This window comes from Poromitra crassiceps (assembly GCF_964638095.1).
Source record: "Poromitra crassiceps genome assembly, chromosome: 13".
NCBI classification, from domain to species: Eukaryota; Metazoa; Chordata; class Actinopteri; order Beryciformes; family Melamphaidae; genus Poromitra; species Poromitra crassiceps.
Window position 1 is genome coordinate 3,728,524 of NC_139644.1, and position 20,441 is coordinate 3,748,964.

Below are 20,441 nucleotides of genomic sequence, written 5' to 3' on the forward strand. Positions count from 1 at the left end.
AGGAGAGGGGAGAGAGACATCCACCAAAGAGAGTGACGAGAGAGAGAGGGTGGAGGAGAGGTGAGAGAGACATCCACCAAAGAGAGTGATGAGAGAGAGAGGGTGGAGGAGAGGTGAGAGAGACATCCACCAAAGAGAGTGATGAGAGAGAGAGGGTGGAGGAGAGGTGAGAGACATCCACCAAAGAGAGTGACAAGAGAGAGAGAGAGGGTGGAGGAGAGGGGAGAGAGACATCCACCAAAGAGAGTGATGAGAGAGAGAGGGTGGAGGAGAGGTGAGAGACATCCACCAAAGAGAGTGACAAGAGAGAGGGTGGAGGAGAGGGGAGAGAGACATCCACCAAAGAGAGTGATGAGAGAGAGGGTGGAGGAGAGGGGAGAGAGACATCCACCAAAGAGAGTGATGAGAGAGAGAGGGTGGAGGAGAGGTGTGAGACATCCACCAAAGAGAGTGATGAGAGAGAGAGGGTGGAGGAGAGGTGAGAGAGACATCCACCAAAGAGAGTGACGAGAGAGAGAGGGTGGAGGAGAGGTGAGAGAGACATCCACCAAAGAGAGTGACAAGAGAGAGGGTGGAGGAGAGGTGAGAGAGACATCCACCAAAGAGAGTGATGAGAGAGAGAGAGGGTGGAGGAGAGGTGAGAGAGACATCCACCAAAGAGAGTGATGAGAGAGAGAGGGTGGAGGAGAGGTGAGAGAGACATCCACCAAAGAGAGTGATGAGAGACAGGTTAGTGAATGTGAAGGATAACATACAGTACATGCCCTCATGCCCTCATAAGTCAAACGAGTGTGATTTATTGTTTCACCATCAGAGTTTCTGCTGCCTAGTATGAGCACAGACTCAGGTAGAGTTTCTGCTGCCTAGTATGAGCACAGACTCAGGTAGAGTTTCTGCTGCCTAGTATGAGCACAGACTCAGGTAGAGTTTCTGCTGCCTAGTATGAGCACAGACTCAGGTAGAGTTTCTGCTGCCTAGTATGAGCACAGACTCAAGTAGAGTTTCTGCTGCCTAGTATGAGCACAGACTCAAGTAGAGTTTCTGCTGCCTAGTATGAGCACAGACTCAGGTAGAGTTTCTGCTGCCTAGTATGAGCACAGACTCAAGTAGAGTTTCTGCTGCCTAGTATGAGCACAGACTCAGGTAGAGTTTCTGCTGCCTAGTATGAGCACAGACTCAAGTAGAGTTTCTGCTGCCTAGTATGAGCACAGACTCAGGTAGAGTTTCTGCTGCCTAGTATGAGCACAGACTCAAGTAGAGTTTATACTGCCTAGTATGAGCACAGACTCAAGTAGAGTTTCTACTGCCTAGTATGAGCACAGACTCAAGTAGAGTTTCTGCTGCCTAGTATGAGCACAGACTCAAGTAGAGTTTATACTGCCTAGTATGAGCACAGACTCAAGTAGAGTTTCTACTGCCTAGTATGAGCACAGACTCAAGTAGAGTTTCTACTGCCTAGTATGAGCACAGACTCAAGTAGAGTTTCTGCTGCCTAGTATGAGCACAGACTCAAGTAGAGTTTCTGCTGCCTAGTATGAGCACAGACTCAAGTAGAGTTTCTACTGCCTAGTATGAGCACAGACTCAAGTAGAGTTTCTGCTGCCTAGTATGAGCACAGACTCAAGTAGAGTTTCTACTGCCTAGTATGAGCACAGACTCAAGTAGAGTTTCTACTGCCTAGTATGAGCACAGACTCAAGTAGAGTTTCTGCTGCCTAGTATGAGCACAGACTCAAGTAGAGTTTATACTGCCTAGTATGAGCACAGACTCAAGTAGAGTTTCTACTGCCTAGTATGAGCACAGACTCAAGTAGAGTTTCTACTGCCTAGTATGAGCACAGACTCAAGTAGAGTTTCTGCTGCCTAGTATGAGCACAGACTCAAGTAGAGTTTCTGCTGCCTAGTATGAGCACAGACTCAAGTAGAGTTTCTGCTGCCTAGTATGAGCACAGACTCAAGTAGAGTTTCTACTGCCTAGTATGAGCACAGACTCAAGTAGAGTTTCTGCTGCCTAGTATGAGCACAGACTCAAGTAGAGTTTCTGCTGCCTAGTATGAGCACAGACTCAGGTAGAGTTTCTGCTGCCTAGTATGAGCACAGACTCAGGTAGAGTTTCTGCTGCCTAGTATGAGCACAGACTCAAGTAGAGTTTATACTGCCTAGTATGAGCACAGACTCAAGTAGAGTTTCTGCTGCCTAGTATGAGCACAGACTCAAGTAGAGTTTATACTGCCTAGTATGAGCACAGACTCAAGTAGAGTTTCTGCTGCCTAGTATGAGCACAGACTCAAGTAGAGGGGACATCAGATTAGCATGTAAATAGGGATGCAGGGGTTAACCGGTTTGACTATTAACCGCGATTTAAAACGTCACGGTTATATAACCGCAGAGGCTCCGCTACACCGAGTGTTTTGTTTCACAACAGTCCGTCAGTTTAAACTCCCATGCGGCGCAGACGGCGCTGGAAGGAGAGGAACCTGTCTCTCTCGCTTCGTTTCCGCACGGACTATTTAGCGGAGGCACCAAACACAGGCAGCTGCCATGTCTCCCAGTAGTAGCCAGTCTGTAGCCTAGCCATGGACGCCAGCACCAAAATAAATGTTGCAATACATGTCCCGCAAGGTTTCTGAGATGAGGGGAAAGTCTGAGCTGGTGTTACGTTAAACCAAACGTGGAGAGGAGGCAGCGGATTTGTTTAGCGTTAACATACAGTCATTGACGTTAACGTTAGCTGTTGTGGCTAATGTTAGCTAGCTGGCCATAGCCTAGCGTACATAGTTCCTCAAGCTCGTTGTGACCAAACATCCCCGCATTTAAAGCACTTCATGCTCCCAGCGCTGGCCTAAACCATAGAGAACCTCATGCTTTACACGAAAAGAAACATCAAGGGTTTGTGTCAACTCCAAAAGCAACCCGCTAACGTTACATGTAGGCCTAATAACGTGAAGCTAACGTAGCTAGCTGCTTGGCAGTCATGATCTGACTGAGACAAGGAAAACAAATGCGCACATTTACATAACAAACACCAGTCAACACCACAGAGTGTCCTTTCTTTAATCCAGAGGGAGCATTTTCCAGTAAAAAGTGAAACGACACATGATGGCTTATAGTGAGGCTTTCCATGCCTGCCCCATCATCACTTCAATAGAACTGACCCCAATGCAAAATTCATTTCAGACGGCACATTTAGTTGCCAGTAACATGCCAATAAGAGTCTAAGTTACTATGCCTTTTGTGTTTTTTTCTGCAGACTAAGCAGCTATAGGCTTTCGCTTCTATAAAATAATAATAAAATATTTTTTGTATTATATATATATATATATTATATATATTATATCAGAAATGTTGTTTGTTTTATGTTCACAATAGTGATGTCAGTTAGATTTGATTAGGTCAGAGCCATGGAATATTAAATCATCCATCTTTGCTCACTACATCTGCCCTTTCTTCTTTTTTTAATCCCAGGTGTGCATAAAATACAGGTTAAGAACTTATTTTTTTAAATACAAAAATGTGAAAAAAGTAACAATAGTATGTTTAACGTATCGGTTATTGGCCAGAAGAATATTTATCGGTTAGCGTAGGCCTATACTATCGGCTGTAAAAATCCATATCGTGCATTAGTATTCCGGAAGGCAGCAACTGTTAAGATTGTGGGGGAAATACAATAAAACCTCTATTTAGAGAATGCTCATGTGATTTTTATACGTCCATAACAATAATCGTGAAACCGTGATAATCGTGGTTTTTTCTCAGACTATAATCGTGGATCAAAAAAAATAATCGTTGCATCCCTACATGTAAACGCTTTAATAACACTACAGCCTTGAATAAGTTATGTACTAAATAATTACATCAAGGCCATAGAGTGTCATTAAAGCTCTTACATGGTATGCACCAATACTAATATTTACAAGAATCCAATTATTCATGTTATAGTAATTCATGGTCAAAAACACACCTACATGTACATTGGGGGGGGGGGAATTACACCACATAATAAACCACCTATATTTCAATAGCCTATTTATCGTGCAAATAATCAACTAAATGACATGAACTGTAAATCTGGCACTTAATGTTGATGAAGCTCAAGCAGGATTATTAGCCCACATACACACATACAGCACTGAGCACATACACACATACAGCACTGAGTACACTACACATACAGCACTGAGCACACTACACATACAGCACTGAGCACACCACACATACAGCACTGAGCACACTACGCATACAGCACTGAGCACACTACACATACAGCACTGAGCACATACAGCACTGAGCACACTACACATACAGCACTGAGCACACTACACATACAGCACTGAGCACATACACACATACAGCACTGAGCACATACACACTACACATACAGCACTGAGCACACTACACATACAGCACTGAGCACATACACACATACACATACAGCACTGAGCACATACACACTACACATACAGCACTGAGCACACTACACATACAGCACTGAGCACATACACATACAGCACTGAGCACATACACATACAGCACTGAGCACACTACACATACAGCACTGAGCACATACACACATACACATACAGCACTGAGCACATACACACTACACATACAGCACTGAGTACACTACACATACAGCACTGAGCACACTACACATACAGCACTGAGCACACTACACATACAGCACTGAGCACACTACACACATACAGCACTGAGCACACTACACATACAGCACTGAGTACACTACACATACAGCACTGAGCACACTACACATACAGCACTGAGTACACTACACATACAGCACTGAGTACACTACACATACAGCACTGAGTACACTACACATACAGCACTGAGCACACTACACATACAGCACTGAGTACACTACACATACAGCACTGAGTACACTACACATACAGCACTGAGTACACTACACATACAGCACTGAGCACACTACACATACAGCACTGAGTACACTACACATACAGCACTGAGCACACTACACATACAGCACTGAGCACACTACACATACAGCACTGAGCACACTACACATACAGCACTGAGCACACTACACATACAGCACTGAGCACACTACACATACAGCACTGAGTGAGCACACTACAGTTTAATTGTTTAATTGTTTATTGTGTATCCCCCCATTAGTCTACACCAGTGGTGACCAATTTGGGGCCCGCGGGCCAAGCTTTTATAGAACGGAAAGCCAAGCTGCTTAGTCTGCAGATAAAACACAATGACAAAAGGCATAGTAATTTAGACTCTTATTGTCATGTTACTGATCTGTTCACATTTTGCATGGGTTCCAGTTCTCAGTGAATTGTAGCCTGGGCCCAATGAATGGGGCAGGCACTATAAACCATCTGTGTCGTTTCACTTTTTACTGAAGAATGCTGCCACCAGATTAAAGAAAAGACACTATGTGATGTTGACTGACTGATGCTTTTTATGTAGCCTAATGTGCACGACTACGCCTTTGTTTTCATTATTGGCTCTGTGAGTCTCTGTCCAGCACTATGGTCCAGCAGCTAACGCTAACTAGCGCGGTTAGCTTAACGTTAGCGAGTGGTTTTTTGGAGTTAAATACACAATCCCTGGATGTTTCATTTCGGGTAAAGGGGTTTCCATTAGTTTCTATAAGTTTACGCCAGCTCTGTGTATTAAGTGCTTTTGCGGGGCTGTGTGATCACAAGCCACAGACTGTAAATGTCACAAGCAGTTTGTCTGCCAAGCGGACGAGCCTGCAGGGTAGGCCGCACGACGACCTAATGCTAACAAAACTCGCTAACAAAAACAACAAAGATATCCGCTGCATCATCGCCAGCTTTGGTTTAACGTAATGCCAGCTTAGAGGTTTCCCCTCCTCTCGGAACCTGTGTGGGACATGGATTGCAAATTACAGTAGCTTTCTGATAATTCTGAAACTGAAAAACAGCAACACACTGGCAGCAGCCATGTTTGCGTCGCAACTGTGATGTCACGAATGTGCGACAACAAAAGCTCCGCTTCCGAGGCAAAAAATAAAGCAGGATTATTATCGGATAATTCATCGGAAAAAGGCCATTATCGGAATAATAAATAATAACGCAAAATGGCCATATCGGCCGATAATTTATCGGTCCGTCCGATAATTTATCGGTCCGTCCGATAATTATCGTGCATCCCTTGCATCCCTGCAAATTGTCACGGCAAATTGTTTACAAAAGATGGACAATAAAGCTGATTTTCAAAGTACCTTGAGGATTTTTCAAGTTGTGAATTAAGTCAAATTTCTCTCTTGATTACAAAGGTGGAAAATACAACTGTTTTGAACTGGGTGTTTACTGATTAAATGTTTAAGCTCCCCACAAATGCAGATGTTTTTTTAAATATATATAACCAATTGCAAATTATTACAATTACCAAACAGATAAAAAAGTAGATTATTATATTGAAATGTTATTTTAGATTTAGAATGTTAATTTTCTATAAAACACAATACATTTTAATGTAATTCCACAACGTTTATTTTTGGCCCTCGGCCCTCCACCCAGATTGAGTTTTGGCTCCTTCATGGGAAAGGTGAAAGGTGAGACTACTCTTCCTGGGGTCCAAACACGTAAAATACAAACATAAAAATCCAAAAGCATTGGAGTAAAAACAACACAACAAACATCAATAAAAACAAACAAAAAAACAAGTGAGTCAAGGCTCACTCAATATTCATGTCAATTAAATATTAACTGTATCATCTCTTCTCATAAACAAAAAGAAATGAAATCGGTCTTCCTGAGTAATTGCACCAGCAAAAACACTTATCCTGACCTTATTTTTACCATACTCACAAGAAACCATCATATTATAATAGTATAGTTGATGTGCACTAAAGTAGACTGAACACTAAATGAAATGAATCAATACACCTTGGCAGAGTTCTGCACTCTACTGAGCACATTTCTGCTTTTCTATTTAGTCACATTTAAAATGGAGTCAATTAGATTTAAAAATGACAACGATATCAAACTGAAAGATTAAATATATTATTATTATTAATATTATTGTAAGGAAGTTTGGGTGCTTGCCTTGTGTGAAGTTGCCGGATCTTAGGTAAGGGCTCACGGGCAGTGATCGGTTAGAACCACAGAGATGTCTTTCAAGCTTTAATGAAATATCAGGCAGATAGGAGCAAGGCAGAAGCCGCGTACAGAGCTTACAGATTGCAGAAAGGGGAAATAGGACCAAGACCATACATATCATAACCCCCCCACATTCGATGTATGACATAGTTGGTGATGTCACAACGTCCGGGGAGGTATGACATCATCGGTGACCTCATAAAGTCACGTCTGCCATCACAGTCAGCCTAGACCGTCTGACATCGCTGGTGACCTCACAGGGGAAACTCTGACATCACCGATGACCTCACAAGGTGAACTCTGACATCACCATCGATGATGTCACGGCGGTGTCATCATCATTACGTTGTTGGCGCCTCGGTTCGTGGGCGTCAATTGCCCCAAGAACAGGCTTGATGGTGGGCCATTACGGAGCATTTTCTACAATTATTATTATTATTATATGACAGTATATTACATTCCACTATTCTTCCTGATGTTTTAGGTTTTTGCCATGGTATCGTTTCAGTATCGGTATCGAGATACTTAGGCAGGTATCGGTATCGAACTCATAATTTTGGTATGGTGACACTAAAGGTTCTTGCACACAGAGTCCGAATTGTTCGCTGCGTTTTTTTAATCCGTCATCCGAAAAAAACACGTCACGCACAGATACCTTGCACACTGAGTCCGATGCGTTAATTATCCAATATTCGTTGCGAAGATTCGCAACGAAAAGAAAACTACCGCGATCCTATTGATCCACATCTGGCAGTGTGTCTGTGTGGCTCTCTCTCTCTCCCCCCCCCCCCCCCCCCCCCCCTTCCCCATACACACACACACACACACACACACACACACACACACACACACACACCGCGTTCCAAGCTGGTCTGCAATCACCCGGCACATTCTGTCTTTTAATTCCGAATCTCTGTATTCCTGCTTTGTCATAAAATGCTTTGTGCTGGGAGACGAACTGAATTAACTTCTCAGACGCCATTTTTCATTGTGAATAGCAACACTACGGCAGCTCTGAGTGGTCAAACACCTGTCAAAACGATTTCATGGATGCGGAAAAACGCAGAAAATCGAACCTCGTCCGAAAACTTAAATGACGGACGTAATTGTCGGACTCGGTGTGTCAATGATGATTGACACAAATGAGGTCGTATTTTTATTTTTTTCGTGCGTCAATTTCGGACGAAAAAACGGACTCTATGTGCAAGGACCTTAAGGAGGGCTAGTTTGAGGTCAATGCATTCATGATTGACGCGTAGCTGCGGCGCTGCTGACGTTTGATTCTTGCAGGTATTGACGGAGAGAGACGTGCGTCGTAATCGGACCGTCTGCACACATTAAACCTGACGTCGTACCCAAGTTTGTTAGATCCAACGTCACAGTGTGGCCACCAATAAACTTGTAAGATTGCTAAAATCTCAGTGTGTAGGTGGCTTAAGAAGCCAACAGAGTGTAAGACTGGATGAATAGTCTTATTAACCATCTTATGCTGATCATTTAGTGGTCCTGTCTCCGTATACAGTAGTGCTGGCTTACAGGAACTGCTCACAGAATGCTCATAATATGCTGTGCAGTATGACATCAAATTTAACTCTAAAAACAGTGTAGTCATGATAAAAACAGTGTAGTCATGATAAAAACAGTGTAGTCATGATTGCGAAAACCAATGAGGATCAGAAGCTACATTTCCCTAGATCGGCGATCCTCAAAGTCCGGACTCCGGTCCGCATCCGGACCGAGACGCCGTCCTATCCGGACCGAGCCCTATAACCTACAAATCATTGATAACTTACATTTTCACGGAGCGTTTCTATTTTAACCGGCACATGCTTTTCTAACCTTTACGGTAATAATGGTTCATCTGCCAGGAAGCTCACAGACCAATGAATGCGCTGTAAATCATCGCACGTGATGCTACTTGGCCAATCAAATAAGCGAATCGTTTCTCCCTGTCGTTTCCTAGTGCTGCTGTGAGAGTGACACATGGACGGAGGCGATGATACAAGTAATTTCACATGGCGTGGTAAAAACAAATGACTCTTACATGTCCATTCATTGTTCTTACGGGCAGTTCAAAACCAGTATGTCTCGGTTGAAGTGCGATCCGATCCTGACCTGTCTATGGAAGCGCCACACATGAGCAAGCACACACACACACCAGCGCACACACATTCACTTGCCCGACGGAGAAGTTTGCATTGGGAACGCTCGACAGACAGACACAGACAGAGGGGGCAGACGGATAGATTGATATATGGATGGATGGATGGATGGATGGATGGATGGATAGATAGATAGATAGATAGATAGATAGATAGATAGATAGATAGATAGATAGATAGATAGCTCACTTCTCTAAAGAGAAAAGGTGGAGCTGGAGGTTTGTTGGCTTGATTTAACAGTCAGTTGCATACAGTACCATTAGGCTACTTCAGTCATTGAGTTCAATGGCACTGAATCATAATGCAAGCTACGTTACAATGTTCCGGACCTTTGCTTAAGGAAATTTTCTCGAACTGGACCTCTTTGAATTTTAATTGAGTGCCCCTGCCCTAGATGGTTTTTGGCAGAGGAAGCCCTAATGGGAATCACCAGATGCCCCATGATATCACAATACTTAAGTCAAGATACGATAGTATTGCGATATGCTAGTATTGCGATATATTGAGTATTCCGATATTGCAATATTTTCAACTGCAAATTGAGTATGTGGGCGATTATGTTTGTTTGTATGTTTCAATTCTATGTCCGGCCACAGCTACGCCGTTTCAAGTGCGATCGGGCTGAAACTTTCATGGGGTGTAAAGGGCACCAGTGCGTGTGACCTGACAGACAGATTTTTTTATTAGGCTAATTAGCTAATGATGTGATGTCATCAGTGATGTCATCAGTGAGGATGTCAAAAGTGATGTCATAAGGGCACACACACACACACACACACACACAGATGATGTCATCAGTAGTGTTGGGTACCGAAACAAGGTACCAATATGGTACCGGTACTTTTACAACCAATACTACCGGTACCGAATTGCAACCCAGATTTAGGTGCCTCATTTAGGTGCCATGATGCCCGAGCTGCTGAGTGAAATATCTGCCCTCCGGTGCTCCGAAAGGGGCGCTGCACAAACCTTCACTAACATTCTAGGGCATAACACATCAAATGATTAGGGATGGGACCGATCCGATCCAATATCGGGTGCCGATACTGACGTAATTTATGGATCGGATTTTGCCGATCCACGTGCTGCCGATCCAGTTTTTACATGGCTCGCGCTCGCGCTGAATGAGCCCAAGTAACACGAGGCACGACTCCGTTCCAGTCTCCAGAAATTCCATTCCACAGTTTGCAGATCGCTAGCCTGTAGCTAGTAGCAGCCAGGCCGGCCGCAGCACTGTGGCTGGCTGTACAGAGCTCAGCTGAGCAGACTCGGCTAAAGTAATCCGTGGCGTGGAGATATGAAATAGTAGATACTAGGGCTGTGAATCTTCACTGGCCTCACGATTCGATTACGATTCAGAGGGCTACGATTCGATTACGATTATCGATGCATCTCAAATCGATGCATCGCTTTTTTCCGCAATACATTATTTATTTTTTCTCACTTTCTTTTTTCTCACTGTGTGGCTACTTCTAAAATAAAAGTGCATTTGGAATTGCATTGTATTATGATCCATAATTAAAATAAACAACTGCATGTACTTCCATTATATTTTAATATAATATATATATAAATATTAATAATCGATTTTTGACATTTGTGAATCGATGCAGAATCGTGCACGTCCGCATCGCGATCCATCTTATAATCGATTATTTTTGACACCCCTAGTAGATACACGGACAACTTCTCACTAATCCATTTAGCCTTCGTGTTGACTGCTGGAAGTTTACTCTGCATCTTGGAGTCACTCCTCGAGTGTCTCCTTACGGCTTGTGTTGTCTGTCTCTTTGGCTGCTGTCTTTCAGACAACGCAACGGAGCTCCACCCCTCAGAACAGCAGCTTTGCAAACATATGTTGCTGTCTTGCTTTTTGGTGTTTGGAGAAACATTCCAGAAGCAGAAGTAGAACAAACTTCCAGCAGACAACATGAAGGCTAAAGGGATTACTGTGAAGTTGTCTGTGTTGTGGCTGTTTGCGTTTGCTCTCTCTCTCTCTCTCTCTCTCTCTCTCTCGCCCTCTCTGATGTCAGCATCAGATCATAGCAGTATTGTAACGTTAATGGTAGCCTGCCATACATATCGACACAGTCGTGGTTGTACTCATTTGCACAGAACATTTCAATAAAAATAAAGACACAAGACATATTATCTTGGCAAATAAAGTATATAGTATTTATTTATTACTTTTCACAAATCAATTCAAATTGTTTTGGAAACATTTAATGACCCAATTGTTATTGTGGGATATTATGAACCAGGTACCTAACAGCTAATGTTCTGAAAGAATTGATTACAAAACACTAATAATAAGTAATGTCTCTTAGTAGGAGGCAGCTACAGGCAGAGGACCCTTATTTAAAGCAGCAATGCCTAAATAGTGCTGATTTGATTTATAAGTATCCTCATTTGCCTTGTATATTTTTCATCATTTAGTTTTTGGAAGTTGTATTTTTCTTTAAAATAGCGATGATATCGGAATAATATCGATATCGGCAGAGATCCAAATTCAGATATGGGATCGGATCAGAACTGAAAAAATGTGGATCAGTGCATCCCTAGTTTGAAATCCTCTTTACAGCCTCTTTAAATAAAAAATATGTTTAAATATGCTTCAACTTTTTTTTAAAGTACCGTTTCAGGCACCAGTACCGTTTTAGAAGTATCATTTTAGCACCGGTATCGAAAAATATGAAACGATACCCATCCCTAGTCATCAGTGATATCATAATGTGAGTTCAGTGATGAGGTCATCAGTAAATGGACTGTATTTATAGAGCGCATTTTATATAGTCTATCGACTACCCAAAGCGCTTTTACATGAATACCTCACATTCACCCATTCACTCACAGACAGCGTCTGCAGCCATGCAGGGCGCTAACTGCTCGTCGGGAGCAGTTAGGGGTTCAGTGTCTTGCTCAAGGACACTTCGGCACACTGCCGGGAGGAGCCAGCCTCGAACCGGGAGCCTTCTGATACCCAAGCGACAGCTCTACCTCCTGAGCTAATGCCGCCCCATCAGTGATGATGTCATCAGTGATGTCATCAGTGTGAGGCTATATAAGTGATGGCAGTATAAGCAGGTAGAATCGGGACGAACCAGACGGAGACGATGGCTTCTTAATTAGGTGATTGCCCTAATTATGATGTCATAGAGCACATGCAGTGGTAATCAGTGATGTCATAAGAGCAAGTGAGCTCCAGGCGACCCTAGGCATTAAGCGTGCGTAGTGTGCGAGATGCCTAGTGAAATAAAGTTTCCAGTCTGTTCATCTCACTTTAATCATTTTTATTGCAGCAAAATGGGATTGTCAAGCAGACAGACTGACCAACACTGTCATAAAAACCTGCCGTAAATGTTGCATGATGCACTTGACATTTTGTATAATAAAATATCATACTTGGCATTCAATAGGATATGACTGCTGTATCGATTTCCCCCCCACCCATAATAAATGTATGTCAGCTAACTGATTCAAAAAAATTAATTATAATGGCTTTAACTGTGACTATACAAAGTGACCAGAGTGAACTCATCTTGTTTTTGGAAACACTGGAACAAATGTCTATACATGTCTTTAATGTATGCGGCTCATGAACTGCCATGCTCTTGTATGTATCTATGTGCTGTCTTTGTCCTCGTTTTGTATTTTATCCTCTTTTTTTTTACTATATGGACCTGGTCTGGAATAAAAGTTGAATTGAATGGTTTGTGTGTCCGTGTGTGTGTGTGGACAAACACAAATAACATGGGCGTTTCTTGGTAGCTTAGCTAGCTAGCCAAGCTAGCTTAGTGAGACAGAGAAAGTGGCCGTCCAGTCGCCTGTGTCCAGCTTCCCACTCACTCCTCCACACACCAGCATAAGTGAACCACTGTGGTGGAAAGCCACCAACAGCACATATAAAGACAGATTGTTGTGTGTAGTCTTACCTTTGATGACATTACTAAAGATCGTGCCTCTGAACTCTTCCTTGGCCCTTTGATCGAAGGCTTCTCCGTGGATGATGCGCATCTGCTTGAGGAAAGTGGACTTGCCGCTCTCGCCTGCTCCCAGCAGCAGGATCTTCACCAGCCGCTTGACGTACGTCTTGTCCCGGTGCAGACACTTGTCTATCTCTTTAGACTTACGCTGCTGCTCCACCTCGCCGTTGCTGAGCACACAGTTTGGAAAACAGACAGATAACAACGAGCGGGACGGCAGGAAGTCCGCCATCTTTGAAACAACTTCATCGATACAGACAGAAGGGAGGGCTGAGTGATGCTGCCTTCATGGCCTATGGGAAACATCGTACAGGCTGGCAGCAGGGAGGGCTGAGTGATGCTGCCTTCATTGCCTATGGGAAACATCGTACAGGCAGCAGGGAGGGCTGAGTGATGCTGCCTTCAAGGCCTCGGGGAAACATTGATGAAGACAGCAGGGATGCCTGAGCGCCCCCAGGCTCATGCTGCCTTCATGGCCTATGGGACACATCGTTATAGACAGCAGAGAGGGTTGGGTGATCCGGCCTTCACGGACTATAGGGACACATTGCATCTGTCTTACAGACAGCAGGGAGGGCTGAGTGAAATCAGAATCAGCTCTATTGGCCAAGTACATAGACATACCTGGAAATTGACTCCGGTTTACATCGCTCTCAATGTATTTACACAGGACGGGGGGGAATACGTTATGCATACAAGCTAAAACAAACAAGGACAGTGAGTTGATCGAGGTACATTTAATTAATTAAAGGATGAGTTTCTTTGTATCATAATCTTGGTAATATAAGCACATGGGCAGTGTTTACCTTCTCTCTCTGTTTACCTCATGGAGAAAAATCCTCCTACCGAAACTCCGCCCCCACCAGCTGCAAGTCATTAAGCTCTGATGCGATGTCAGCATCCTTAAAAAATAAACAATAATGGAGCAGATTCTGCCTCTCGAGCAGAACTTCCGCAGCCAGGTTGTAAAATGGGAGATCTTTGTGAGCCAAACAGAGAGGTAAACACTGACTGCCCATGTGCTTATATTACCAATATTATTAATGATAGAAAGTGGGTTGATTATCGGTAATTAATTTACACAAAAATCAATTGCTATTTTCAATATACTAGGCATCGATTCCTAGGCTCACACACGGTGCAGGCTCGCTCGCCCGCCCTATTGCATAGCATGGCATGGCCTCGCCTACCCTATTGGCATGCGTAGCGCACAATTGCGCAACTTTGCATCATGATGACATCACTAACTGATGACATCACAATGATGGTCACAATGTCTATGACATCATCAGTGATGTGACAATTGCTTGAGTGTAAGCAAAAATCACAATTGCTCGACTGACATCACTGATGATGTCATAATGCCTATGAGTGACTCATCAGTCATGTCATAAGATGATTTTGGTCAATAATGATGGCACTGATGAAATCACTGATGATGTCATAGACATTATGGCATCATCATTGTGACAAAAATTGAAACAAACAGTGCCCAGTTTGCTACCTTAAAATTTATATAATTCCTTCTGCTAATAGAGAGCCACAGGAATGAGTCCGGAAGTATACTTCCGGGTTCGTGAGAGGAAAAGTCTATGGGATTTAACATGGGGGTTTCACTTCAATGCATAAAATAAGGTCTCTCTCGTAAAAAAACTCGTAACGGGACAAGCCCCGTCTTTTTATTGTCACACGAACACCACAACACATGCATGCGGCCACAACACACTCATGCTGACGGTGGCCGGTGAAAAGTGTCCTCTGCATTTAACCCATCCAGGCATGTCCTTCCCTCTGGGGGGCAGGCCAGGAGCAGTGGTCGCTTTCTCGTACAGCGCCCGGGGACCAACTTTGGATGTTGTCGTCACTGGTCGGATGACGATGACGATCTGATCTTTTGCATGTTTTTAGTGGGGGGGTTATATACGGAGGAACCCCCTGGGGGAGCACGGGGAGAACATGCAAACTCCACACAGAGAGAAAGGCCCTTACGACGAGATACCCCACCTGGGCAGTAGGCACTGAAGATATGGGGGGGAACACAACCACAGCGCCCACAGGTCTGTGGTTAACAAAAGTTTATGAGAACGCGAATTTGGGTTCAGCAGGTTAATCTTCACAAACCTGAATAACTTTTGACTTTTGGAACGTAAATGCGTTCTTTTAAACGCAATTTTTATAAAACACTTCAAGTCATCAAAGTTATTCACATTTGTGAAGGGTCTGCGCCCACCAGCTGGTGGGGGTATTCACCGACATTTTCATCTAGTCCCTCTCCATCCGGACTGTCCCCTCCTGCTTCAAATCTGCAACATCATCCCCATTCCCAAACATCATCGCCTCATCATCATCATCTATGTCAGCATCAGTAAGAGCCAGTCATTCTTGTTATGAGTCTTATTGGTACATCAACATCAGAACATCCTCATCGATATTACAACAAATCTGTTGTCGTACATAGTATTGCTGTTGCCCATATATATATTATATTGCATATTGCCCAGGGGTTGGAGTCATTACTGCGTGTGTTTTATTTATTATTTAGGAGTCTGGTGGCCTGGGGGATGAAACTGTTTCTCAGCCTGCTTGTCTGAGTTTTGGGGGTTCTGTATCTCCTCCCTGATGGTAGCAAAGAGAACAGGTTGTTGAGTGGGTGGGTTGGGTCTTTGATTCTTTTCCGGGCCCTCTTGAGGCAGCGCTGGGTATATAGGTCCTGCAGTTACGTGCTGGGCCGCGCCTCACTCTCCTCAGTGACATGATCTGTTCCAACTCCTCCCCTCTGGTAGGTGCTACAGACTCCTCCCCTCTGTTAGGTGCTACAGACTCCTCCCCTCTGGTAGGTGCTACAGACTGTTAGGTGCTACAGACTCCTCCCCTCTGGTACGTGCTACAGACTCAAGCTCTGTACGCCAAAACTAACTGACATAAACACAGTTTCTACCCACAGGCCATCACTCTGATCAACACGTAAAATCCTTCACTTGAACACTTTTGCAAACACTGAATCACTTCACACTGATCACTTTGAACACCTTGCGAACTTGAACACCCAATGTGCAATAACCTGTAGCAGCACCTACCCCTGTGTATATAACGTTATACACACACACACACACACAATTTGAAATACGTTTCACCGAGTAATATGAGCAATATCTGACAAAGCCTCGTTCACATTGAAGGGTAAATAACTGCAATACCTGATACCAGATTGTTTATACATGTATACAGCTTATTTATACGTAGCTAGTTTATTTATGTATATTTCCATTCATATATACTGTACATACTGTCCTTTCATACACGTATTCAAAATAGATGCTTTTTTTCATACATTTATTATTATTGAATTGTATATTCAATAATATGTTACCCCTGGAGACCTTACCCCTAACCCTAACCTCTCCCACCCCCGACGCCTAAACCTAAATCTCCAGTAAACCAACTCGCTGAGCCACCACGTCAAACTTAAGAGAGGTTTTCTCTGTTTTTCGTCTGGTGTCGACCTTCAAAACTCTTATGAGTGACTGGGACCCACAACCTCGAGTGGAAAGTTCCATGTCAAACCCTGTAAGCCATGAGTCTTACAAGGTCACGTCGTTTCTGTCAGAGCTTTTCAGTCTTCAAAATCCGAGCTTTCACTGAGGCTCGAACCAACGAGCTCCAAACTGACTGAGGCTCGAACCAACGAGCTCCAAACTGGGGCAGCTATCAAACTCTCTGAGCCACTGGGTCACTCTTCTTACGACAGGTTTTTCTCAGGCTTTTCACTGTTTCCTCTGGCTGTCACTGTTCAAAACGGACTCAAACCCACATTGTTTGTCTGTCTCTCTCGCCTCGCGCTCTCCCAGCTTTCACGCATTATGTGCACCTTTTTTGTGGAAAAACCATATCACACAAATTATTAATCCAAGTATCGTCTTTAGACTATAATGTACTTTTTTTTATACTAGCATCTTAACACGTTCACTGCCGTGGACGAGATATCTCGTCAAGCAGAAACCAGCGGTTGACTGCCGTGGACGAGATATCTCGTCAAAAAAATTTTTTTTGGTGGGACGTGGATCTAACCCTTTTACATCTCCTATAAAAATATGGGAGCCACCGAACGTGTACAACCCATTCCACCGACCCACTAAGTGGCGACAGTGCTCTCCAGACTAGAAAAAGCCGAGCCAAAACTGCAGGGGAAAGCGCGAGGAAACCATTCTCATACTGTAGAATGGTTTGGCGAAAACGCTTTCGCGCTGGCGCACAACGGTGGCGCACAACGGTGGGGGGTTCCAAAAATAGACTGGGTCCAACACACTTTGAAACACGCAGCATAAATAAGCCCAGAATCGCAAAAGCTTCATCAAATCTCTCAACCGAAACCCCAAGAAACGAGTGAGCCCATCCAGACTCGCCCGACGAGGGGCAGCCAGGCAGCAGACAGGCAGCAGAAACTCGCTTGTGACACACCCGCTGCAGAGCCAAGGAGGGAGGAGGAGAACACACACGGAGGGAGGAGTTTGAAGGAGAGGGGGGTTTCCTGCTGTTATGGAGGAAATTACTGTTCAAAACTATTGTTTAGATGTCTGACATCTTAAGGTCCTTGCACATAGAGTCCGTTTTTTCGTCCGAAATTGACGCACGAAAAAAATAAAAATACGACCTCATTTGTGTCAATCATCATTGACACACCGAGTCCGACAATTACGTCCGTCATTTAAGTTTTCGGACGAGGTTCGATTTTCTGCGTTTTTCCGCATCCATGAAATCGTTTTGACAGGTGTTTGACCACCCAGAGCCGCCGTAGTGTTGCTATTCACAATGAAAAATGGCGTCTGAGAAGTTAATTCAGTTCGTCTCCCAGCACAAAGCATTTTATGGCAAAGCAGGAATACAGAGATTCGGAATTAAAAGACAGAATGTGCCGGGTGATTGCAGACCAGCTTGGAATGCAGGACGCGGTGTGTGTGTGTGTGTATGGGGAAGGGGGGGGGGAGGAGAGAGACAGAGAGCCACACAGACACACTGCCAGTTGTGGATCAATAGGATCGCGGTAGTTTTCTTTTCGTTGCGAATCTTCGCAACGAATATTGGATAATTAACGCATCGGACTCAGTGGGCAAGGTATCTGTGCGTGACGTTTTTTTCCCGGATGACGGATTAAAAAAACGTAGCGAACAATTCGGACTCTGTGTGCAAGGACCTTTACTGATGCCAAAAATAAATGGTTAAAGTGACTGTTCTATCGAATTTCACAAAAAGCCATTTATCTCAGCTTAAATTTTCAGATGCTGAAACCATGCTGTATTCAACTGCTAATGCCTACATAACTACTAACTCTACAAACTAACTCTTTTAGACAGAGAAAGCACACATTCTATTACCAGTAGTTCTTTTGAGATATTTTGTGTTCACAAAATCCTAACAGAAAATAATCCTCGGCTCTTGAAAGATGAGCCAGAATCCTCAAAAAAAAACCTTGGCAGAAGCTACCTACAGTAAAAAAAAAAAACTGTTGGCAGTGAATGTGTTAAGACATGTTCTGGACAGGATCTTTTAAGTTTAATACTATTTGAATTAAATTTATATTTCAGCTAGTTTTGCACAGAAACAGGCGGTAGAAATACCTTTTACTTTTATACTTGAGTACATTTCAGAGACTGTACTTTTCTTTTTTTTTTACTTTTACTTGAGTAAACAAGTTGAATCAGTACTTCTACTTTTACCAGTCTTTTTTCCCCACAAGTACTGTAGTACTACTTAAGTAAAGAATGTACTTTTCCCATTTCTGGTCAAACCTTGCATAAGTTAGTAGTAATAGAGCTGCATCAAGCAATCGATTACCGGTAGTTGTCAACTATTAAATTAATCGGCAACTATTTTGATAATCGATTAATCGGATTGATTTTTTTTTTTTTTTTTTTTTACAAAATTATCTGATTGGTTTCTTTACTGTGCTCCTCTATGACAGTAGACTGATTGGTTTCTTTACTGTGCTCCTCTATGACAGTAGACTGATTTGGGTTGTGACCAAAACAAGACATTTGAGAACGTCATCTTGGGCTTTGTGAAACACTGACTGACCAAACCTGACTTTTCACCATTTTCTGACATTTTATAGACCAAACAGGCCGAAAGCCAAATCCAACCAAACAACTAATTAACTAATCAAGAAAATAACAAACAGATTAATCAACAATTAAAATAATCGTTAGTTGCAGGCAGGGATGGAACCGCCGACCTCTTTTATCCAAAGCGATTAGTGGACAACCAGCTCTACCTCCTGCGGTGGCGCCACAACCGCCCCTATTAAAGGCAGTACTTTGTTTTCTCACATAGTAACTGTACAGCCATGAACTGAAATCTCGTGAACCAAAACAGTAGTTGCAAGTTATATTGGAAGTTCTCCCTCGTTCTCTCTCTTTCACCTCACTAATCTGGCTGTGTCTCTTGAAGGATTCAATAAATAACTTCACCAAAACCAAAATGCACGTCAGTTCTGAGAGAGTTTAATTTGAAAAACAAAAAAACAACACATGATAATGAAAGCAGTACAGCACTTAACAGGCAGGGCCCTGCCTTGCACTCCATTAAATACAATTGAAAAATTGCTTAAAAAATGTATGATACAGAAAATGTGATCACAAAATCATCATAAAAAATGGTTGTAATAAATGTGATACAGTGATTAAGAGAAGGTTTGTGAAGTAAAATTCAAGTCATAGCGTGGTGGCTGTGTGGTTTCTTCCTTTTCTGCTTTTTGGGGATTTGTAGTTCTACTTATACAAAGAGATCATTGAAGTATTTCAGTTTATTGTAGACAATTGTTCACAGAATTGGAATGAATCCTTCCGCCACTGATTTGGTGACATATTTTTCAGCCCCAACTGATTGGTTGCTGTCTGTTGTCAATCATCATCACAGCAGCAAAGCAGGACGACTTCGATGATTCTGCGCCAAAGAACTATTGATATTGATAACAACATCATGGCAGGAGCGCTGTTGTTAAACTACAGCCCGGCAACCACCATAAAAGCTTCGCTGCAAGCCGCAAGCAGCTCAACAACCATCCAACAGATTTCAAAGCTGATGGACTTACTGGAAAGAGCAACTGGTTAACAAGTGAAAACTTTGGTCATTCGCATTTTGAGCCCGGTGAAGTGGTTACAGGAGTAGATAGTGGGC

At 43.2% G+C, this 20,441-nt stretch overlaps 1 protein-coding gene across 1 annotated transcript in view; it reads right to left on the bottom strand.

Annotated features, from left to right (window-relative positions):
- The window catches only part of LOC310788311 (guanine nucleotide-binding protein subunit alpha-13-like), a gene marked incomplete at its 3' end in the record, with an annotated part of 36,042 nt that extends 22,527 nt beyond the window's left edge, over positions 1 to 13,515 (bottom strand). The window contains exon 1 of the mRNA XM_083649874.1: positions 13,218 to 13,515. Within this exon, the coding sequence (XP_083506000.1) occupies positions 13,218 to 13,500 (283 nt within the window). The 5' untranslated portion in view covers positions 13,501 to 13,515. The remainder of the gene's footprint in view (positions 1 to 13,217) is intronic.
- Between the last annotated feature and the right edge of the window lie 6,926 nt (positions 13,516 to 20,441).